The 24,032-nt window shown below is 34.1% G+C and overlaps 1 protein-coding gene across 9 annotated transcripts in view; it reads left to right on the top strand.

Moving 5' to 3' along the window:
* Positions 1 to 675: 675 nt before the first annotated feature.
* CPLANE1 (ciliogenesis and planar polarity effector 1) overlaps positions 676 to 24,032 on the top strand; it is a 69,266-nt gene continuing 45,909 nt past the window's right edge. For 8 of the 9 annotated variants that reach the window (XM_039347913.1, XM_039347911.1, XM_039347909.1 and 5 more), the window contains exons 1-22: positions 676 to 761; positions 2,226 to 2,370; positions 3,687 to 3,852; positions 4,809 to 4,944; positions 5,253 to 5,372; positions 5,786 to 6,012; positions 7,356 to 7,462; positions 8,050 to 8,206; positions 8,895 to 8,998; positions 9,098 to 9,280; positions 10,138 to 10,375; positions 11,570 to 11,725; positions 12,978 to 13,720; positions 14,540 to 14,751; positions 15,116 to 15,196; positions 16,740 to 16,904; positions 18,099 to 18,251; positions 18,784 to 19,012; positions 20,180 to 20,316; positions 21,302 to 21,510; positions 22,111 to 22,275; positions 23,492 to 23,630. In XM_039347913.1, the coding sequence (XP_039203847.1) occupies positions 3,772 to 3,852; positions 4,809 to 4,944; positions 5,253 to 5,372; positions 5,786 to 6,012; positions 7,356 to 7,462; positions 8,050 to 8,206; positions 8,895 to 8,998; positions 9,098 to 9,280; positions 10,138 to 10,375; positions 11,570 to 11,725; positions 12,978 to 13,720; positions 14,540 to 14,751; positions 15,116 to 15,196; positions 16,740 to 16,904; positions 18,099 to 18,251; positions 18,784 to 19,012; positions 20,180 to 20,316; positions 21,302 to 21,510; positions 22,111 to 22,275; positions 23,492 to 23,630 (3,742 nt within the window). In that variant the 5' untranslated portion in view covers positions 676 to 761; positions 2,226 to 2,370; positions 3,687 to 3,771. Of the gene's footprint in view, positions 762 to 2,225; positions 2,371 to 3,686; positions 3,853 to 4,808; positions 4,945 to 5,252; positions 5,373 to 5,785; positions 6,013 to 7,355; positions 7,463 to 8,049; positions 8,207 to 8,894; positions 8,999 to 9,097; positions 9,281 to 10,137; positions 10,376 to 11,569; positions 11,726 to 12,977; positions 13,721 to 14,539; positions 14,752 to 15,115; positions 15,197 to 16,739; positions 16,905 to 18,098; positions 18,252 to 18,783; positions 19,013 to 20,179; positions 20,317 to 21,301; positions 21,511 to 22,110; positions 22,276 to 23,491; positions 23,631 to 24,032 lie in introns of those variants that run through there. The other variant, XM_039347917.1, reaches the window with a different exon arrangement.

Here is a 24,032-nt window from a genome sequence, read left to right as displayed (position 1 = left end):
GAGGTCCAGCTAGCAAAACAAGTCTTTTAGTTGTGCTCAACTACCAATAAATTCATGTGCACATCTCTGCATCCATCTTTCTTTCTTTCTTTCTTTCTCTTTTTCTTTCTTCCCCTTCCTTCCTTCTTCTCTCTCTCTCTTTCTCTCTCTCCTCCCCCCTGGCAATATTATTGAAGGAACTTGCCAGCTCCTTTCAGGATTTTTGTTTGGTTGTGTTTTTTTTTTCCAATGTACACTGTTAAGCTTTCCTGGCGGTCCCCCATCCAAGTACTAAGCACACCCTAGTCAGCCAGTACTCTGTGCTGTGACTGCTGGCAGTGATGAACTGCTTTAAGATTAAGACTCCCTCAAGTCAAGTTGTGGCTTTGAAGGAACAAATTCATTAGTTCTCTTGGCAGTCATCTGGAAGCCGTTCCCCTTTCCCTAGGACTTTTTTCTCCAACTTCTCCGTCTAATCTTAAATCCGGAGGCTTCCTCTTGGTCTCCTGCTTAGCTTCTTGAGGCTGCTGGGTACTGCTGGATGAATTCGTTAAAAAGTCCGATATTTTGGGCAGAAGTTCTGAATTCGAAAATATGCGGAATCCCAGACCAGACCCCAGTGAGAGGCGCAGAACAAGACGCGTCGGCTGCGTTAGGGGCGGAGCTTCCCTGTTTACCGTTGGAACGGGCTCCATGAAGCGCATGCGTAGTAGTCGCGCTCCTCCCTTCGGCTGGCAACCTGGGTCATGGAAAGGAAAGCTGTTGGGCTAAATGTGGGAGCGGTGAGTAATGGGGTGCCTGTGTCTCTTCCATTCTGTCTTAGGCGGGATCGGACGGCCGCGAGCGATTGCTGGGCCAAGAAAAGGAGACAGCACGACAGCCAAGCTGCTCCTGCACGAAGCGTAAGGGAGGCGCCCCGTTGCAAAGCAGCCCTTAACAGGCAATTAGGCATAAACAGAAGGCGGGGGCAGAGGCAGGGCTGCTGTTCCCGCAGGATCCATCCATCCATCCTGGAGCCCTCCTCCACATCTATTGCACCACAGTTCCCATTGGCTTTGCCGGCCTGGGGATCGTGTACTAGTCATCCGAGGAGCAAGAGATGTGAGGGAGCCATTAAATAGATTTATATTTTTCACTGCTCTGGAAGTCACATGGCTTTTTAACACAGTGAAACTGGAGAGAACGTGGGCAGGAGTGTGCTTTGAAGCATCATTAAGATTGGAATATTCTCTAAGTATTCTCTCATGAATCCAGGGCAGTTCTTTTTGATACCATGGTCATGTGAGTTTCTTTTTTTAAAAAAAGCAATATTATAGAAGTAGCATGTCATTGCCTCCTGGGATACTTTACTTCTCACTTAGTCTGTTGCCTTGGATTTCCTGGTGGTCTCCCATCCAGTCAGCCAGAGATGAATACTGTGTGGTTTTTTTAGGTCACCTATAATCAATTAGATGCAGTAGTCAGGTGTTAAGTTCCCTGGGTGGAAATTGTCATTCTGTGTAGGGGAGAAAACAGCCATGTATGTCACTCTGAGCTACTTTTCTGAGTTAATTTCATTAAATTAGTCATTTACATCAGTGCCTTTCTCTTGAGATTACAAGGTTCAAGACTAGTTACCTTAAACAGCTGGGCTGATGGTAGTATTCGTTTTTAATTAAATAATAAGCAGAATAGATCTGGAAGAAACCTTAGAGGTCTTCTAGTCCAATCCCCTGCTCAAGCAGGAGATCCTATATAATTTGAGACAAGTGGTTGTCCAGTCTCTTCTTAACTCCATTGTGTGAAGCACCCACAACTTCCGACGGCAAGCTGTTCCATTGGTCAATTGTCCTCACTGTTTCTCCTTAATTCCAGGTTGTATATCTTCTTGATTAGTTTCCATCCACAGTATTTTTGATGTCATATTGTGGTTTGATGATATGGTTTTTACAACTGTCAAATTGCTTTGTGTATTGATGAAGTGATATACAAGTATCAAATAAATAAAAAGGCCCTTAAAACATAGCTTTTGTCAGCTAGCATAGGGATCCTGTGAGTAGAGTAGAACCTTTTAGATGGTTGTATAATAGTTAATGGAATGTCCTCTTTGTACGTTTTCCTTCTGTTTTGTTTTTATCTTAAATTGCTTGTTTTAATGGTTTTCATACATTCTTGATTATTACCATGTACATCTCCCAGTGTCACTTTATATAAGATTGGCAATGATACAAATGAGAGTAAATAAATAAGTTATGTATATGCAACAGGCTAACAGCAATGGTTCTGGAAATCAAGAAGAATCCAGTCTGATCAGAAAGAGCTTCATCTAGCAAAGCATCCTGATTCTTACCAGCCAAAATGTTTTATGGAACTTTATGGGCAAAAAACAGGCATGGTTGCTTCATACAGGAGGTACAGTTTAACCGATATACTTATGGATCTAGACTTCAAATTTATGTGAAATTTCTATGTATATGTTAACTCAAATGAAGTACTTCTCAAGTGCTTCAGAAACAATCCAAATTATTTGCATAGGATCACAAACAAAATGGGTCTGCATGTACATGCCTGCAAAATCAGCTGAGACGAGCTTTTACGGGAATCATACAGAGATGATGCTGTTTTAACAATCTAAAAACTGGATCTTTGTAGTAGTGCATATTGTGAAGTAACTCAGGTGTGTCACGCTGCTCTAAAAACCTATGAACTTGACACATTTCCCTTTAAAGCTTTCTAAATCCATGATCATTGACACATCTTCTGACACTGAATGTCACAAGTTTATGTTCTGATAGTGTTGGAATAGGATTATAACCGATCATTAGAAATTATTACTCATTACCAAGTAATGAGAAAGATCTTAAGATTGTAATGGGCAGTTTGATGAAGAACAGGGTACAGCTCTTAAAAATATAAATTTTATGTTGGAGCCAATTGAAGAAGAACCAAAAGAGATGCTGCCAATATCATATCAATGTATAAGCCTTCAAGTGTGATCATACTTGGATTATCCTATCTCAGAAAAGCTTAACAAGTTGCAAAATTGGGCAACAAGAATGACTGAGGAATGATTATGACGTTTAGGGCTTTTAACTTGGAAAAATGGAAAGTAAGGCAGAAGCAGTACATGTTTATAGATGTATGCTTGATGTAGATAGTTTTTTTTTTCCTCTTATCACTAATATTAGATTTTGGGATCATTCAGTGAAGTTGAATGAAGGGAGATTTGTATATCTTTATCTTGTGCATAGTTTCATTGATATAATCTTGGACCTGCTAAATTTTTGCACAAGGTGGCTATCATTGATTCATCCTATAATCCTCATGAATCAGTAATCCCTAGACCTATGCAGTTATTCAAAAGTCTGCCTGGCTTTGAGAACTCTTTGAACAAGTACCCTTTAAAGCAGCAGGTCTGAGCAGCTGCTCTGCTTTTATCCAGATGGCAAAACTCTTCTATGCATGCTCAGGTGCCTATCATTTTCCAGTAAAGCAAAAGGTCCAGTTGGATGACTCAGAGTAGAGGGATTCAAATATGCAAGTTAGACAGCGCATTGAACCTGTTTGCTGGTGTTCTGAATTGAGATGCTATCTTAAAGCCTATTTGACATGTCCTCTAGTATTTGGTATTGAATGTTACTTTGAAATAATGATAGTATAGGAACACATGGAAATTATATCTCTGATTTAATTATGTCAATAGTTAAGAACTTTAAATTGTTTTGCAGAGATGCTGTTGAATTTTTCTTAAGGAACCATTTAAAGGCTATTTAAACTGATAAATTTTACGGATTCTCATATGTTTTAATAATCATGAAAATCAAATTAGAGGTACTAGCCTCTACATGTATCAAACAGAAGAAGCCATGGCCTCGAATCACCTGGCTAGGAGAGGTAATTATATATAATGTTTTATATATTGTACATTAAAGGCACATTCCTTCAAAAATTAAATCTTACTGGCATAACTTCAGGTCATTGTGCAAATCTGAGTAATATAGTAACAGCAATAATCAATCTATAAATCTTTAGGAATTAGAATAAATACTGTCTGAGCAGTTGAAAAATGCATCATTGAAAGTTAAAATATCTACTTTGCTTTAGAAAAACATTGAATATCCAAAAGTTTGAATTTTTCTTAACGTAAAGCATTCTTATCTAAACTTTTGTTTTAATAACTAAAGATAAAGTTCTTTGGCAGAACAGAATTTTTCAGTTCAATCTCGGATTCATATTATGCTAATTTTGTTATTGCAGTTTATTTACTTTTTGAAGTTATTTGATTCAGGATATTTTAAAATGCAATACTAATCGTGTTACTTTTACATTTTATTCTTACAATGCTTGAAAAGTTTTTTATTCATTATATTTTTAAGTATTTGCTATTTTAAAATAAAACATACAGTATATGTTCAAACCTGGCTTTGTACTATGGCATTTTATAACTGAATCAGTGATAATCAATGTGGGATGGTTGACATTGCTTTTTATATACTCTCCTTAAGTATTTGTTTCTTTGAGTTTTTAATTGTAAACTATATTGAATCTCTGATTTGGATATCTTATAAATCTTAATTATTACAATTATTGTTGTTATTAAAATTTTGTATCAGATCTTTTTTGCTGCAGAAAAAAAATTGAACAGCAGAAAAGTCTTGTTTTCAAAGAACATTTATCTTTGTGGAAGGGTCAAGAAAAGAGTTTCTAAATCAAGTATTATGTTACTTAATTTTTTACTTTTATTTCTTATTTATTTATTATAATGCTAGCAGAATTCTTGAATTAATCCAGATATTCATTAGCAAGAAAAAAGTAATTTATAAATAAAAGACTGATACTTCTTTTAATAGCAAAAAGAGGCTGTTTTTCTATTGGATGACAAAAACATACAGGAAATTAACCTGCTTTCTGGAAAGACAAAAAAGAAGATTCCACAATTACAGACTTTTCTGAAGAATGTTATTGTATTATCAACCTCAAGAAATGGTTAAGTATTATAGTATCAATTCCTTTTACCTAAGTATATGAACTTCTGTTTTTATATAATATAAAGAAATTTCTAATGGCGAAAGTCAGCAGTTCTTCATTTGTTTTGGATGTAAATTAACCCTTTTTCTGGTCATAAATACATTATGATATAAAATTATTCATGTATTTGGAATATTAGACCTTAATTGAATATACATTTAACTGGAAGGAGTCTCATTGAAAAGAGTGAAGCTTATAGTGCATATGAGTATATGTAAATATCAGATCACATTCTAAATTGATGCACTTTAATCTTTTTCACATAGGAGCTTGGTTGGCAGGAATGCTTAAAACAGGAGAGCTATTTCTTTGGAACAAGGATCATGACATTATAAAAACTGTTCCAGCCATAGAGGAGTCTAAAAAAGTTGCTATGGCAGTGCAAGGTATGATTGTTCAACCAATATAATTGTCCCCAAATTTTTTTTTTTCATTTTCATCTTTTTTTTAAAAAACCTCATGTTTTTTAAAAAATATTAAGAACTGTAATTTAAAAATTGTCATTTTTCTTATAGTATTTTTCGTAAATATCAAGGCTCCTAATTATTTGTCATATGCCAATGACACATTAGTATCTATAATATATGGTTATTGAAGCTATTACCACATATAAAGTGTGTTGCTTATTGCAGTAAAAAACATACATGATAAAACATACAAATTCTTTATTCTACTTCTTGATTTCATACAAGAAACTATATTTGCTTGTGATAGCATGTGTTTTGTTGTAATAAATTAACTAAATATTTTGAGTAAATTTAGAAGAACTGAATAATTCTAACACTACATTATTTTCTAGATCATTCCTTGAGGTTATGCTTACGTGTTTCCGGCAATGGAAATAAAATACTTCTTGCTACTCTAGATGTCTGTGTTTTATTGTGGGAAAGCATAGAATCAAAAGCAACACCTTTCCAAATTTCTGCAATGGGGCAGTGGTCCCAAATTATTCCTGAAGCTTCAATTGTGTTACCAACCATCAAAGAGAAGGAAACTGTAGTTAGTGTTGATTTTATTGAAAATGAGGTAAAATATAAAATATATCTCATTTATTGACAATCAAGTATTTTTCAAATATATATATATATATAGTGACTTTTGTTATAACAGCCATGTAATTCTGGTTATTGTTGAAGATTATTGTGTGTTTATCTGGAGTAAATATTTGTTTTTATATTGAATCTGTGGCTGTTGCCTGTATTCCTCATAATCAGACTGAGAATTATGCTGCTTATGCAGCCTGACCTGCCACCCTCAAGTACAGACTTCTGGATAAACCAAGAATTTTAGATACCGAAATATCAGGTTTTGCTTATGTCAGGGATGGGCTTATCAGCGAATATATATGGTAATACTTGTTAAAAGTATATGTATTTTCCACATATATTCATATGAAAGCTCCTTGGCAGATAAGCTGACCCTTGAGTTTTTAACCAAAATACCATGAAAAAGAGTGGCACATTTTTCATGGTATGTCAGTTAAAAAATTTTAGGATGGGCTTGTACAGAGTACAGATAGCCCTTAGTTAATGACTAGCTTAGCAAGTATTTGAAGTTACAATGGACCCCCAAAATACTTACAACTTGGATTGAAAGTTCCAGTGGCTGACCCCCATGGTCACATTTTGGGTGCTTAACAGGCAGTCCACATTCACAGCTGTTTGCAGCATTCCATGTACATATGACCTTGATTTACAACCCTTTATTTTTGCCAGAAAACAGCTTTTACTTCCTGTTTTTGGCAAAAAAAATCCCATTACAAACAGGATCATTTAACAACCACTGTGTTCACTTAAAATCTGTCTCACACATATACTTAACGATCATTGCAAAAAAGTATTGTAAAATTGGATTGATAATATAATGCTCAGCTTGGCACTACTTAACAACTATAATTCTAGGATGAATTACAGTAATAAATTGAGAACTACCTGTATATACGGTAAGCTAAATCCTGACATTGTTCAGGAAGGGGTAAAATTGAATGACTGGGATCATGAATAGGGAGTCTTCTATCTTGCAACACTTTTTATAGTTCCTTTTTAGAACATATTTAATGCCCAACATCTTCGTCTTATCTATTTGCACTGACATGTTTGCATGCAGTGGCAACATATTGCTGTTTCTGCTGTTTTGTGCATGTCTTTTTCCAGACAACAGTAGAGCTTAGAATCCAAATCATAATATTGCATATGCAAAATAGTTCATTGTTACTGCAGTTTAAATTTCTATGGGTTAATACAATGATTAAGTCTTCTATAACATCTTAATTGCTGGCCACATGATAAAATATGAATAATTATCATATACATTTAAAAAATTTATAGGTATTTCAAGTGAGTTATTCAGAAATGTTGATTCGTTGACAGATATTGGGAGAATGTTGCTTGGGTTCTTTTGCATTTTATTCTGAGGCCCAACTGGTACTGATATTTTTGAAGATCAAATGGCAGGAGAACGGTTTAAAAAATGCAAGGTAAAACATAAATATTCTGATTTTTAAATGCAGATGTTTATATCAGATATTTAATAAGATGCATATCAGTTTATGGATGAAAATGTCATTTATATGTGTGCATAGAAATATACATACATACATACATACATACATACATATATGAATGAAAGAGAGAGTATTATATTTTTCCCCTTGGCATTTGAATGTATATTTTAGGAACATATATAATCTATGGTTCCTTCCTAAAAATTTCTAATAACTTCCAGAAAATTAAGATCGATATTACACTAAATCATAATATGCAGTAGATGAGATAGAAGGAGCTTAAGTGAAGCCTAGGAGTAACATGGCATCTCATTCACTATTTTTCAACTGCACAGCTCAACTAACTTAACTTTTAATTTCAAAGAATCTGAGTTTAGCTTTCCAGACAATGTAGCTAATAAAAATGGAGTGTGAAGCAGGCGGGTTAAACTATTTGTAGTTCGTGTCTAATAACAACGTCCTCTGCATTCTTTACCAAGAAGAAAATCTTGACTGTATACATCAATAAAATTATTTTCCATTTTTCCTGTAATATGCATTTTTTTCTTCATTCCATGTAGCTCTGTTCCATGTCAAACACATTGGGCACAACAAACGTGCTCTCTGCTTAATTTGGCTCCCTCTTGTGAATGCATGAAGTCAAGAGGTGCTTTGCTTACTGAATTCTCACATGATGGACTTGTGCAAGCAATAGCTCTCAATCAAAAGGATCTACAGGTACCAATGTTAAAAGCATAATAAGAAAGTGACTTTATTAATATTGTGCCTTTTATTAAGTTTGGCTTTGTAAACTACTTTGAATACATCCAGTATCACCCTGGTAGAAGAAGATGCCTAGAATGCAATTGCCTTCAATTCTTGGCAACCATCACTTTCTACATTTATATATGATCACAGAACCTATCTGGCATGCAAAGCTATAGAATAAAAGGAAATCCCTGTAAACTGGCTAGTCACCCCTACCTCTGCCCATTTTTAAGGAACCCCCCCCCCAGTCTTCAGTCTACTTGATATAATTCCTCCTATTAAAAGAATATGTTACTGCTTTCCAGGAAGGAGATGGGGCACCACTTCCTTCTGGCAGTGCAATCTTTAATCTTACTCTTTAAAGTTTAAAGTCTTAAAGTTTAAAATTATATTCAGCAAAGCGGTCTTTAATATTACTCTTTATGTCTTAAAGTTTAAAATTATATTTGGCAAAGAGACTTGCAATGTAATCAAGGAGCAGAGTAATTTTGTATCCTGTCCAGAATCAGCATTTATGTTCAATAAATAATTTATAAAAGGATGATCAATTTTTTTAAAAAAAGATAAACATAAGGAGGCATTAACAGTTAAATTTTATCCTGGTATTTTGTTCATGTTAAATATATTTTCCTTTTCCTGTTTCTTTTATAATACTCAGGGAACTCAAATTTTGTTTATGAGCACTAAGAATTTTATTACTACTTCAGGGAGTCTTAAAGGTTGTGGTAGCAGGAATCCCAAAATTCCATCCAAATTAATAAGGTCAGTAGGAAATCAGCTTTTTTCCCCCCAGAGGATATTTTGAAATCCAGTGTGGATATTTTAGTTGCATGTTCCTGAAAGTATTATTTGTTGTTGAAGGTCTTACTGGATTTCTGACATGAGCTGGACTCCTGATAGTCTGTTTTTGGTTTGCATGTTAAAACGTGGATCTCTGATCATAATGACATGCTTGGGTGAATTGATGACTTTAGTTACTTATGGCTGCTCTATAGAATTTGGACCAGCAGAATTCATTCCTCTACATCCATTAATAACACACAGGTGAGATAATTAAAAGAGGTTTAAAAAAATTATCTGAACTTTATGTTTTTCTTCCATATAATTTCTAATAACAATAATCATTTGTTAAACCTTTACGCTATTCAACTCTCAATGACTCTGGCTGGCTCACAATAATAAAAAAATTACAATAAAAGATAAAGATAAAGGTTGGTGAGCATGATAATCCAGAGCAGTGGTTCTCAACCTGTGGGTCGGGACCCCATTTGGGGTCGAACGACCATTCACGGGGGTCGCCAAACAACGCAGTCCGCCATTTTTTTCCCCTTTTCCTTAGCTGTGCTACTCCCTTTTATTCTATTGGCTTTTGAAAGCCAATAGAATAGACTCTCTTGAATAGAGTCTAATTCTATTGGCTTTCAAAAGCCAATAGGAATTGTCCAGGCTGTCTCTGCCCTGCTGAGCCCGCCAAAAGTCCCATTCTGCAAATGGTGCTGCACCAGTTGAGTAGTCCTCGACTTACGACCGGTTGAGTAGTCCTCGACTTACGACAGATTGGGGGTCGCGGCATTAAAAAGGTTGAGACCCACTGATCCAGAGGGAATTAAGCGAGCGGTCTTGCTCTTCTTTGCCAAAGATAAATTCATATTTTAATTTAAAGATTTCATTTTTTTCACTTATTCTTTTATTCTCAGGCAACAAAAATGGCACGGGCAAGAAAGATTACCTCCATTTTCAAGGCCTCTACTCATTTCCTATGAGTGCAGCTTAACATATTCAGGGTGGAGATTTAGCCTAATATAAGAGAATGATAAATCTTTTAAGTGAGATAAACATTTTTGCTTTATGATATTGTACATTAATCTTCTATTTTGTTGATTTATTCTTCTGTCTGCTAGATCACAGAACTCTTTCTTGAATTCTAATGATTCATCAGTTTCTGAAGGAGACTTCATGAGGCAGAGATTTTCTGTAATATGTCACTCCAGTTTGCCTTATCTCATTGCCTCTGATGGATACATGGTTACAGTTCTTAAATTTTCCAGTGAGTTTTCACCTTCTACCTATACGAAGTCATTGCTGCTTGATTCAGCTCAAAGACTAGAAAAGTTGCATCATAATTTGATCACATTCAAGGTACAACTGCTTTCTTAATTTTCTAATACAATGTAATATTGGTTTGCAATTAAGGTCTATAGATTCCTTTCTGAAAATGGCCACAGAACAGTTGCTATTTACAAAATATTTTTTTTGTTTCTTTAACAACTTAACAACTATATTACTAACTTAACAACTGCAGTTAATAACTGGCCAGAAAGGTAATAAAATGCGGCAAAACTCACTTAATTTAAATGTCTTGCTTACCAACAGCAATTTTGGACTCAATTGTGGTCATAAGTTGAGGATTACTTGTATTATTTTCTTCTGAAAATGTCTCCTATTGCTCTCTTCTATACATCTCTTTATTCTCCTGCTTAAAATTTCAGAGTCATTTCATGCTTGCTATCATGTAGTCAAATTGTTTTTCTTCTTCAGGAACAGATAAAAGCCTTACAGTTCATTTCATATGATCTGATGCTGACATTTTATTGAGCATAGAAATAGATTATGCCTATACTTCATGACCCACATTTCATTAGGCATTTTCCAGATTCCAAATGGCACAGTATTTCAGATAGAGAATTATAACAGGGTAAAAATTATGAATCTGTCTTTTTATCTCATAAGAATTTCTAAAAAGTACAGTGTCTTTGGCAAGTGAAGGGTTGAGTGTGGTTTCGTTGATATTTTTTAAATAAATATCACAAGAGTACATAATCCATTTTTATTCTGCAGGTGTTTTTTTACCACCTATTCCATTTTTCTTATACCTATGAATGGATAATTTACTAAGGGTTTTGTTGGCTAAACTCAAATTAATATTTCCTTGGTAAATATCCAGTGTGCCATTTTGGTAGCAGCACAGCAGTTACAAAATATGTTTCTGGAGGGGTACATTTGGTCCTAACTTTATTGTTTCAAGAGCAATAGGAAAAATGTTTTATTTAGCCAGATATTTTAAAATAATATTTTAAAATACTTTTTCAATTTTATTTGCAGTGCTGTGATTATTCACTCTTCTGGCCATATTGCCATTTCTGCATGGTTAATGCTGTATGTATTTTATGTTGCTGATATCCAGAAAGATCAAACCATATAAATCATATGTTTTGTGATCTACCACGTCACCAGTTTCAGGATTTGCTTCAACTGTTGCATTCAGAAATTGAGGAGAGAAAAAAAAATTAAATGATGCTAACAGTAAAAGAGTTATATTGTTTTCTTCCGTAGTCTGAGGGGAAAAAGCAGCCACTGCAATCATTGTCTTCTTTAAGAGCTAATCTCTTACAATATGAAAATCAACTTTCTACTTTCTCTGGCACTCCAAAGTTTCTACAAGAAGAAGAGGGAGGCACTGAACTAAATGAAGAAGTATCACTATTCCAGGTATTCTGATTGCTTTATAATATTGAATGATTAGTGTTAATAATTTTAAATCATAATGAATAAATAGTAGAAGATTTAATAATGTAATGTGAATTAAAATAATTGTCATATAGAAAGGCCATTTTATTTGTTTGGAGGATATCAATGTAGTATTTTATGTTTGAGATCTTCTGTTGGTAAGGATAAATCTTCCTTTTAAAAAACTCTTCACCATCTCCTGGTGCTCAGAAGGCTATTTACGTGACACTGGATCCTTAATTTTAACTTAGAATGAACCTGCACAAAAATATTAAACATTTCACCTTGGTTAAGTATTTATTTACATCTTGCTGAACAGATATCGAAACATTCATATGCCAAACTGGCCATAGAGCCAGATTAGTCTAGTGATTAAGGTATCAAGATAGAAACTAGGAGACTCTCCACTTTATGCATGAAAACTCTCTAGGAGTCTAGGTGATTTTGGGTCGTTCACTCCTCAGCCCAACTCAACCCGCAAGATTATTGTTGTAGAGAAAATAGGAGGAGGAAGGAATATTATGAATGTTTGCCACCTTGAATTATTTATAATAAATAAATTTTTGTATGGCTGAAAATCTTGATTATAGTTTTTTTTTTTTTTAGTTAGGAGACTATTCTGGAACTTAGTTCCAAGGGTTTTGTCATAAATGAGCAAAAAGCCTTTTCCACTTATTCAGAACTGTTTCTTCCTCTCAATGGAACAGCACTGCATAAGAAAAGTGAATTGAATAGGATTACTTTTTGTAATTGTGCAAATTTGCTCAATCATCTTTTACTTTTTCCCAATTTTTCTATTGTTGCCTGTTTGCATTCATATTAATGTGATAGCTTAAAAGGCCAAATTAAACTTATCCAACAAGCATAACACAAGCACACTCATCTACTCCCCCATCATCCGCATGCTAACAGTCAAAGTCCTGCAGATACTATCTTGCTTTGGATACTTAATTAAGATTCATAAAGTATTTGTTCCCATCCTTACAATTTCCTTAGCAATAGAGAAGGTCACTAATGGAATGGATTCCATTCCATTCTTCAACATACAATTTAATTTTTTTCTTTCCCATAAAGGATTTAGATATCTCACTTGCAACTGTTTGTAGACAGCACTTAGAGAAATATTGTGTTCAGTATATATACGATATTATATATATATTTGTATCTATAATTACTACTGATACATGTGTCACAAATAAGCTTCTTTCAGATGTATATCACTTTTTTAATATAGGAATGCAATGAAGAATCCAGTGATGACATTTTTTTTCAAAGTAATTCGTATATTTTGGGAAGCCAAAAAGCAGATTTCTCTTTAGGTGATGAAGGCCAGCTGGAATTCGCATCAATGTTTGACACAATTCATGCAATAGATGGAACAGAGAGAAAAAAAGATGGCCTATTGTTTGAACTGAACCATATTCAAAAAAATCTCATCGCCGCTTGGAGAGTGGGCATTTCAAAAAGTATAAAAGAAAAAGATATATTATTAAATTTTAACATTCGTTGCATTGTACACTTTTTTAACATTCTCCAGCATGTGAAACTTAAAGAATTAGATGATCCTGTCAAGAATCAGTCATGGATACAATGTGTCTTAAACTGTTTCCAACAATTTTTGACTGTCCTAAGTTGGGAAGATCAACACAGACAAACATTGGGGCATTTAATGAAATTCACAATGCAGACCTTAAAACTGATACTTGCAGAACCACAAGATCACCTTTTCTCCACTAATCTTTTGGGGGGTTTCTCCTTGCTGAAGATGGTTATTCATTATTTAAATGCCAAAAAAATACCACAGTATGAAGTTGTTCTAGCAGATCTGAGTGGTAATAATAAAGTGGAACTAGATTCTATTGATGTTCCTCTGTTTCAAAGCATGGATTGGAATAGTCACCAGAAGCACTGTGCATTACATTCTGTGCTAACGTGTTCTCTTCCAATGGCAAATCGAACTGAGAATCAGGAAAAAAGGTATTCCTAGCATAAAAATTACTACTTTAAATATTTTACTATTTTGATGTATAATGTAATTTGAATCATGAATAAAATATTGTAAATAAGAATTCTGGGACAAGTAAAATGCAAAATTTGAGTTTGGGTACCCCTTCTGGTCTCTTAACACCTATAATAGATTGTAGTATGAGACCTAGATGCCGATAACCACTGGGACCGCCAGAGCCAATTTATGCCATAATCTTTCAACATTAGTTTTCAGATCTTAATACTTTGTGATCTTCTCCAATTCTTTGTCTTGTATAATATTCTAGTATTTCCTGGTATTGCCTATCAATTAATCACACTTTCTTTTTTTAAACCACAATTAAATCTGTGTATTATGAGCCAAGACATTACCAGTTTGTCTTGGCTCATAATAATCCCATAATATTTAACCTTATTTTCAACTACTTTTTCAACTCTGTGTTCCCACCAATTTTTCATTACTGTCACATATTTTTTACAGATGTTCCAGTGACTAATTTTGGTGACTGTGTTATGCCACTGTTCATAATCAGTTGGTGTAATCTTGCATGAGCTGAATATCTGATCTACTGTTTCTTCATACAATCTACTCTTTGAATCATTTGATAATAATAACTATAATACAGTGTGAAATTCCATTATTATTTATGGGCCTAGTTTGCAGCCCTGGATTTCCTGGTGATTTCCCTTTGAAATAATAGCGTAAGATTTCTTCTACTGAATGGAATATGTAATGGAATATGTAAGGATTAGTCAATAGTTTTCTTTAATTTGTGACTTTGTGATATGTTTAATTCTTTTTAAACTTAGGTTAACTGTAATCTGGCGACACTTGTATAAGCATGTGATTTGGTATTGGGCACAACTAAACAGAAAAGTGAATAACTCAAACAAATCAGTGAATGAAATCCAAATTGCTCAGGAAATTCCAGTGATCAAAGCACTTGCATGTCATATACAGGCAATCTTACAGTCTTCGGGAGAAAGCTTGGAACGACTTCTGAATCTCAAGTCTGTGAATGGTTAGTCTCTTGAAACCACCATCACTTCATATACCTTGCATAAATATATACATGTAAATATGAAATTGATCCTCCACCACCTGCAATGCTAATAACTGACACAATTTAAGGGGCTGATTTGATGTTAAATTCTGCATTCAGTGGGATGAGATATCCAACAAAGGGTTAATGTTCCCATGTGTCTATTTTCAGAAACAAAATGAGTTCCTGACAATACCCACAGTGAACTTATTCATACAAATAATTTTTTTTCTAATTCTATGTAATGTATGTGAGAACAAAATAATTCATGGTTATTGATCTCAAGCAAACTGGGCTGAAGATTAAGATTTGTTTAAATGTTAGATTTCAATTTGTTTTTAAGGTGAGGAAGAGTTTCTGATAGGATCGTATAAAAAGTCTATGGAGGCCTGGGAGAGAGCTTTTCAGGAAACAAAAGCAAAAGGTACGATATTGGTTCCATTTTTAGGGTTAGTCCTCCCTGCAAAAATTACTTGTTTAAAGAGATATGGTTGGTCATTTTTTTCTGGCATTGTTTTCAGTCTCTCAAAGATAGTCTCTTTGAAGTGGCATGGTAGATAGAGTAGAAGAAAAAAGTGAATGGGGCCAAAGCCAAAAGTAGATGACAAGGTCTTTCTAACTCTTATATCCTTTTTCACCCTTTATGCTCCCCATTTTTCTGTGATGATTGTTTCTATCCCAAGCAGCAGTCTGTAAGGAAGGTTGCTGTTAAGACTTTCAAGAGGGCATTTGACATCAGACAAGCTCTAATTTAAAGCTTTTATGTCTTTCTCTTTACCTTGGAAGTATATATAATAGTTCAGTGATGGTAAACCAGTACAATTCTTTCTGTTTATAATCTAAAAAGGTGATATTGCACAAAAGGAATAAGGCAACAGAGTTGCCAATTTCAATTACCATCTTTAAGCAAGGACTACCTGCGTATTAAGGTGTGATCTTAACTGAGCTTCAGGAAATTCCTTCGATACTCTTCAATGCAAGTCATCTGATATTATGTATTGAAGCATATTCCTTAGCTAATAATTTGGTATTTCTTTTTATTTCAAGTTTCAATCTGACCCTTTCATCCTGTTCCTGTTCCACAATTGCATGGTGGAACACAAGCTCTCTTCTTGGCCTGCATCCAGCATAGCGAGGCAAGATAAAAGTATACAAATTGTCAATGTGGTGTAGTTTCAGTTAATAATCTTACAGCATGCAGACTTTAAGTACCTTACGTGTGATGTTTCCTATGCTACCACCCTTAGAATTCCCTTTCACTCTCCTATCATCACTTTAGCAATTGTTTTGGGTCCTCTTCCACAGAATAGTTGTATGCTTGTCAACCTACCACACTGTTTTCTCTTTAATCTGTCTTTCATACTCTGCCTATATAGCCTCTTAAAGTAGTAATTCTGTTGCTTGGAGAGAAAGGTAGAACTCCCACCACAGCATTCCTATCCTAAATGGGTTTGCGATTGCATAGGGAAACACGGGGAGAGAGAAAGATAGTATGAAATAGAAATAAAGGTAATATGGGTACATAACTGAATGGGAGACTTCTAAAGCTGCCCCACACTTTTGTTATTGGGTATATGCAGACACAGAGAATCTAGTAATACAGCATTTGGTGCAGTTAAGAAAAAGCCAGAAGTAAAAATAACATAATTAAAATTATTAAAAGTTAAGCTTAATAGTTATAAACTATCACGCAGAATTTGCCTATGCTAATTTCTCTTTGCAATAATGCTGCTAAAGAACTGAAGTTTTAAAATCATTCAGTTAATCTTGTCTAAATTACTGTTTACTCAAATGATTCAAATGAAATGTATTCTAATATAATTGTATTTGCATCATGTATTCCTGTTTTCATTTATAAATATGGATCTGAGAAGTAGATTTGCACTCATATATGCATAGGGTTTATTTTTATACAACTAGGATTTATGTTTTTTAGCTTTTATCCAATTATTTCTTTCTAAATATAGGAAGAAAGAGAATACCCTTCCTTCAAACTCGATATTATCTTGCTATTTTATATTGCCATCTCTATCATTATAATGTAAGTGAGGCTCAGGGTCTGTGTGATCATCTGGTATATGAACTTCTAAAACAAAATCAAATTTCTGTAAGAAACCGAGATGTTATAACAGGTATGTAAATGTAGAATTCTTCTTTCATCAGTCAAGTTATTTATAATAATACAGGTAGTACTCAGTTAATGACAATAATTGTTACAGCAACTCAGTTACTAAGCAACATGGTCATAAAGTGAAAAATGTTTGCACCATCTTAGTCCAGCAGTTCTAGTTGCAGTCATTAAACACAATGTCATGTGACCATGACTTGCAACTTCCTGCCAGCTTCTTTATTTACTTTGCTTTTTGAGAGTTAGCAGTGAAGGTCACAAATGGCGATCACATGATCATGGGACACTGTAGGGATCATAATTACAAACCAATTGCCAAGCGCCCAAATTGCAATCATGTGACTGGGTCTCTTTGATGGTTGCATCTTAGAGAACCGTCCATAAGTCTCATTCAGCCCTATCTAATTTTGAACATTCACTGAATGAGTCATCGCTAACTGTATTTAATGTTGCAGATTTGTTATTTTTATTACAGTGTTATAAACATACTATGTTCATCATTTCTGTATGGATAATAGAACACTGTTCTGAATTATATTATGCATTTTTTAATTTGGTTGCTTTTAAACTCCTTTTTAAAAATTACCTCACAAATCTAGCTTAAGAATAAATGGCTATTATCTTGTGTTGAATATCAGTGTATCTGCTACATCTCCTTTCTCTCCAAAGTACACTGATTGTCTTGCATGAAAACAACATGTTTGAAATTTAAAATGGTTCAGCTCAAAATATTTTGCACATTACTGTTTAGGCAGATTTAGCATTTCAAAGGGTCTTAAAGTCCTGGCTGTTCTCTCATGCCCATGGTGAGACTGGCTGGAGCCCCTTGTAAAATGTATAGGTTTATGCTGTTGGGAGAATTGACAATTTTGTATTTTATTTTTATGTTCTTACTTTGTTGCTTTTCTTACTCATTGTGTACACTATTTTCCTTGTACTATTGTGAGCTGTCCAGAATTGTTCTGGAGTTGGGCAGAACAATTTACATCAAATAAATTATTGTTATTGTTGTTGTTATTTCTATTTGAAGTAAGCTCCATTAAGATCAGTAAGACTAAGACTACATTAGTATAAGATTGCAATCTTTGGCTTTTGTTTCTGAAACGCCAAGGAATTCTTGTATGCTGAGTATCTTGTATCTTATTTTGAGATTTTTACTTCATTCAGTTACCCCAGACTTTTTGGATTTTCATTTTAGATCCTGAATGGATAAAAGATGTTCACACTGAAGCTGCTCTAGCAGTGGTTCAGTCTTTGGCCCGATTCATGGCAGCCTACTTCACTAATGGGCCAATTTATATACTTCCTCCCCACAGTGTTGGTATCTTACCTCCACTTCATATCAAGCCAGGTACCTTTTGATATTGTTTCATATGTTTGCTTACTGTTATATTGACAAGAAACATTACAGAGCTCTATTGAGAGGTGTTCTCCTCCCTCCTGCCTATAGAAATGCACAAAACATGGATTGGATATTATTGGGTTTTGGATAGTATTTTGTAGTTATTTCCTAATGTATAATTTATCTAGTTTATTTAGCTGCTGTTCCTTTTCTCTTTTAAGTAAACTAATGGCATAATACTTGTCTCTGACCTTTCTCTAAATGAAAAATGTTTTTCCTATAAAATGCATCCAATGTGACAGGTCTTGTTTCTGCAGAACCAAAAATTCTAGCTGCTGGTCTAAATTTCTGGGATAAAAGTAGGATATTGGTGGGAGGATATCTGATGCAAATGATCTACTATTCTGAGGGCTGTGTTCAGCTTATCTGAAAACAGGCTCAGAACTCACTTGTTCTTACTTTTAAGTAAGCTTGCATAGGATTGGCGATTGAATAATTTAATAACAAAATAAACTCATCACAACTATTTTTTTCATTATAGATCAGTGCCTTCGTATTATTCCTCTGCAACACTCCAGAGTCACTGAAGCAGTTAGGGATAATGGCCTGTCTTGTGCTTGGACTGTAGAATATACTATTGATTTGTTGCTAATCAGTGGACTAATTCCAGAAGCTGTGTGGCTAGCCCAGAAACTTGGAGACTGGAAAATGGCTGTTTCAATTGGAGTGGCTTATCAACTATATTGTCAAAGTAATAAAAGCTTTGCAAGGTCAGTCATATATATAAACAGTAATATATACAGTAATTATTTATCATGAATTGGTATTATAGCATTTACCATGAATAGATATTTATCATAAATAGATATCATCATTATTATCATCCTGAATCTATTGCAGGATAAAGGCCCTCACTTGAAAGTTACGAAACATAAGCTACCATGATGGTCAAGGGCAGGTTGATGGACAGCATTTTTTTTATTTAACAGAAATAAAGTGGACCATAGTCATCTATTTAGATTCTGTACCTAACGGATGACGAACTTAGTTTTCCTGCCCATCGTCTACCACCTTAACCACTGGATGGATACGATAGATAGAGAGGGAGGGAGAGAGAGAGAATCTCTGTGTTTCTCTCTGTGTTAGTAAATCTAAAATAGGTAATATCTACCAAATTAGCAGAATTTTGTCAGAAACATAGAGCATGACCTTTCCTACTTAAGTTTATTGTTGGACCACTTCAGAGAGAAGTGACAGAAAAATAGAGCAGTTTTCTTTTTGTAGTATTTTCCCATCTTTTTTGGTTCCATTTTAATGACATGTTATGATACAAGGTTGCTTGCACATTGTGTGATGAAGGCGTAGCTCACATACTCTTACTTGGTTTTGTCATAGCATGTTTCATCCCAACCAATTATAGTTACTTAATAACTGATAGGTAAGCAACTATGCTTTTGGGCAGTATGGTAATTCAGACATAAATACTGGGCTCTTAATGTAAGTAGCTGGGTTGTTTGGGATTCGTCGTATATCTTGAAACTTCAAAGATGATTCCTAGATAAAGAATCCAACTTTTAGAGATAGTTTTGATGTTTTTAACACAGATTATTAAGAGATTAAAATCCTTGTAGAGTTACAGTATGGATATCATCTCTTTTTCCATCATCCAGCAGATTCTGTCCTTCCAGTTACAATGTATGAAGTGATAGTTGCAATAATCTTATAGGTAGTAAGAAACATTTCTATCAAAGGCAAAATGCCAAAAATAGGTCTCTTTTGCTTGTATTATTGTGCAATATTAGCTCTTTCAGAATTTCATATTATACTGAATGGGACAAATATCATTTGTTTCAATCAATATTTTTCTTTTGTGACTACACAGAGGCCATTTCAAGAATAGTTTGAAGTAAGCTACCCTGTTCTTAATACAATTTCAGGTCAGAGAAAGTGGAATTATTCCTGCCATTACACTTGATGCCAACAAACATTTTTCAAGAAAAGCTACAATCTTTTTTGGGTCAACCTGCTAACAATGAAATAAGTCAAGGAAACTTCAGATACAAGCAACTCACAGGTGCACAATTTTTTTTAATATAGATTAGTTCTTTTATTATACAGTATTTCTAATCACTTTCATGCAAATGGTGTGACTTTCATATCAGGAAACAGGGTGGAAATATCCTTAGGTATTCTTTATGCCTTTCCTAATATACATATTTAATAGACATTTAAAAGCAGGCCACCTGCTATCAACTCTTCCAAATAATGAAATATTATTGTACATTTTTTTATCAATGTATACAATCCTAAACTAAATTTATGGAGGTAAAATATTTCTTCAAGTATCTGATATATCTGTTCCATTTCTTTAATAATTTTTCAATCATTTTCTAAAGATTTTCAGAAACATACACATATTACTTTAATAGCTCTCATTTTATGACCATTCATTTTCATTGATAAGGTGTCATTGGATAACATATCAAATTTGCTAGTTATTTTTTCATTGAAGCCTTTTCTGTATTTTATTGTTCTATATGAATGATTTTTGGAGATTTTTTGGATATTTAATTCACTAATATTGTGCTTATACTTGTGTTACACCCCTATAGAGTTTATCTGGAAATATATTGACTGTTGTAACTAACATAATAAACCATTATTATGAACGAAATATTGAAATCTTTTTATTGTAGTGATATTGTTATTGTTAAAATTTTTAAGTGTGAGGCAACACAAAGGGTCCGCAATTTTTTCTTCTGGATCAAATGCAGCAAATGATGGGCATATCAAAATTCTGATTAAAATTCTCCTGGCATTAGCAGAGACCCTTAGCCATGTTAATTAAGTGAGACAGCACTTTGAAAGTAGAACTGTCATATGTACTATAACATTCAGAATACAGTCTGAATGAAATGAAATGCATTCATTTGCAAAATTCAAATGCAAAATTATCGGAAATTATATTGCTAACTCAGTGTTGCTATCATTTTGAACTAAAAATATTTCTACATTTAACCATATATTTATTATTGTCTCTGCTTTTTTGCTTATTTTAGATCCTATTGAAGAAGAAGATGCAAATGCCCTTTTTAGTTCAGTAGAACAAATATTAAAAGCAGCTGTTATGGCAGAAGCAGACGTTCTATCAGAAACCTTTCAGGTTTTGATGGACTTTGCCAAGGATCATAGTAGAAAATTCTGTGGCTTGGTTCCTGATGGCTTATATCTTCCAGCACCTCCTTTATATTGTCCTCAGCCAACATTTGTGAGTGAAGTATGCCTCTCAGTGTTACATTAACATTTTCTTAAATTTGTCGTGCTAATTTTTTCTATTTCATTTCAAACTAACTTTTTTTCCCAAAGAAGTACTAGCTTTATGTACTGTATTTATGTGTTTATTAATTTTTGAGGTGCTCTTGTAAGGAATCAGTACTAATATTTGTGTGTGTTTGTTCCAATGTTTTTTTTTTGGGGGGGGGGGAGAACACTATGTAATACACTATATAGGAACTCAAAGGTAGGTAAATGGTTCCCTATTGTGGAGGAAAAAGGTACCTCTGTTCTTATATTGTATCTATATTTATTTGTGCAAGGAGCTTGGTTCCTTGGCTTAGACTAGTTCTTTCTGTTGGAATATATTAACCTATGAATTAAACACTCACTGAGTAGATTTAAGTATATAAATATATTGTTTATATTTACTTGATCATAAAACACATGTAAATACTTGGAAATTATAGTGCTTATCTTAAATTTTCACACTTTAGTAAATCAAAGGGAATGAGGATGGGTAATCTGTCTTGCGCTTACTCTTTCCTTGGGAATTTTCATACTGTAAACTTTTTAAATTTTACAATATTCTTAGGAAGAATATACTGATGTACCATTAAAAATAGAGAGAGACTGCAGACAAAAAGTATCTGGAATTGTTCAACGGATTCTTCTTCTTTTCCGGGCTGCTCATTGTTCTTTTGCTGCTGCTCAGTGGTATATTGTGCGGCTAAAACATACACGAAGAGTTATGCAAAAGGTATATGTCTGAAACTATAATATTATACAAACTGGTGCTAATATATGGAAAAAACTTTTTTAGACCTGATATATTTCATAAAATTCTAGAATTTTACTATCCTGTAGATTACTTTCAGATGTGATCTTTTAAATGATAGTCTCTGAAGGAAAATATCATGATTCATATAGAGATTTATTTACTTTTTATTATTTAGGTTGCCTTAAAATTGTATGTTTTCTGCAAATGTAATCACTGGGATGTTTCCAAGTTGACCAGGAAATGGTTTGACTGTTCCAACTATGGGAAATAATTGGAATTTAGCAGAAGCCTTTTTGGTAATCTGTATTTCTTAAGAAGTAAATTCCAAGGTGTTCAGTTCTCTTAATGTAGAAATGTAGCTGCAGCCGATCACCTTCTTTACAACTTTCCCCAAAAGGAGAAGTTGTGGATTGGACTACCTAAGGATGATTGGATCTGGCGATGATCTCGTAAGGAAGATGGCCACTCCTCCTTCAAGGCTAGCAGAACCATCCCCCTTTCTGAGAAAGGCCAATGCCCAACCATATATCCCTTCCCAAATGGTCTTCATAAAGTAAGAGTGACAAAAGCTGGCCAGATAGCAATCCTGAGAAACCTGTCTGTTTCATTAGGAATTATAGGATCCAGAAGATTTATCCGAGAATATTGCCTGAAATATTCACAGTAAATGATCAGGAGCACTGCCCTTCCCCAGTAAGATATAGGTCACCAGAAAAAAGGCCACCGGTTAACTATTAGCAGATACATAAGATGATGATAAAGAAATAACTATGCTTCGCTACTCTTATTGCCATAATATCCCTAGTGTGGTAGTAATAGGTACCCCCCATACACACACTTGTAAGCTGAATTCACTATCAAACCTATGAGATGCCCTCCCCTTCCTCCTTATACATGCAAACTGCTTACAAAGTGCCCTTTTAAGAAAACATATGCAGCAAGTTGAATTGACTCTTGAGTGGTGAAAAGAATCAGAGCCCAGAAACTTGTGTCTCAGTAAATCAGATTGTTCATACTCATTGACCATATTTCAAAGAAGCTGTGTTTAGCTTGCTAACCTAGTAGGAAGGAATAAATTAATAAGAAAGATCACAAAGATGGCTTTATCTAAAACATTCCAATGCCATGTCATAATTTATACCGTGTCTTCCTTTTTCTTTTGTCTTGTCTCTTTTGTCCCTCTTTCTCATTTTAGATCCACAAAAAAGGTGCCCTTCCTCCTTTAAGTGATCTTCCAGAAAATTTGCTTAAGTATTCCAAATATCATACTGTGTTCTTAAGGCCCTCTTCTTTTGGAGACCATAACTTTGATGCTGTTTCATGTAAAACTATAGGTGTGTATCTGCAAAAAAATCCAATATGTGTTTAAAAAAGAATAAAATGCAAAGCAAAAAAGCTTGTCTCTAATCTAGGCTTAATAGTATATTCAGAGCCTGTGAAAGATTCCCATTTGGCTCCTTGCCCATTCAAATAGAGAATCTGTCTGTTAAAAGAAGAAAAGGTTTCCATTTTAATAAGCTGAGAACTAAATTGGGTTATAAGATGAAAGCAATCTAGTTGCTGATTTTTCTGACATTCCATTGCTTTTCAATATATCTTACTGATCTCCTGACACAAGCCACTTGTGAAAGGGCAATTTTTAAATGTTCATGTGACTTGTCATTAATATGTTGTAAATAAGCATGTATACACATACATACATTGCAGTGAAAGTTAATTGATAGAAGGAAAGTGAA

The sequence above is a fragment of the Crotalus tigris genome, unplaced genomic scaffold (genome assembly GCF_016545835.1).
Source record: "Crotalus tigris isolate CLP2741 ecotype Arizona unplaced genomic scaffold, ASM1654583v1 scf7180000018103.2265978, whole genome shotgun sequence".
NCBI classification, from domain to species: Eukaryota; Metazoa; Chordata; class Lepidosauria; order Squamata; family Viperidae; genus Crotalus; species Crotalus tigris.
Note: the sequence above shows the minus strand (reverse complement) of the source record. Positions and strands in the feature narration are given on the sequence as shown.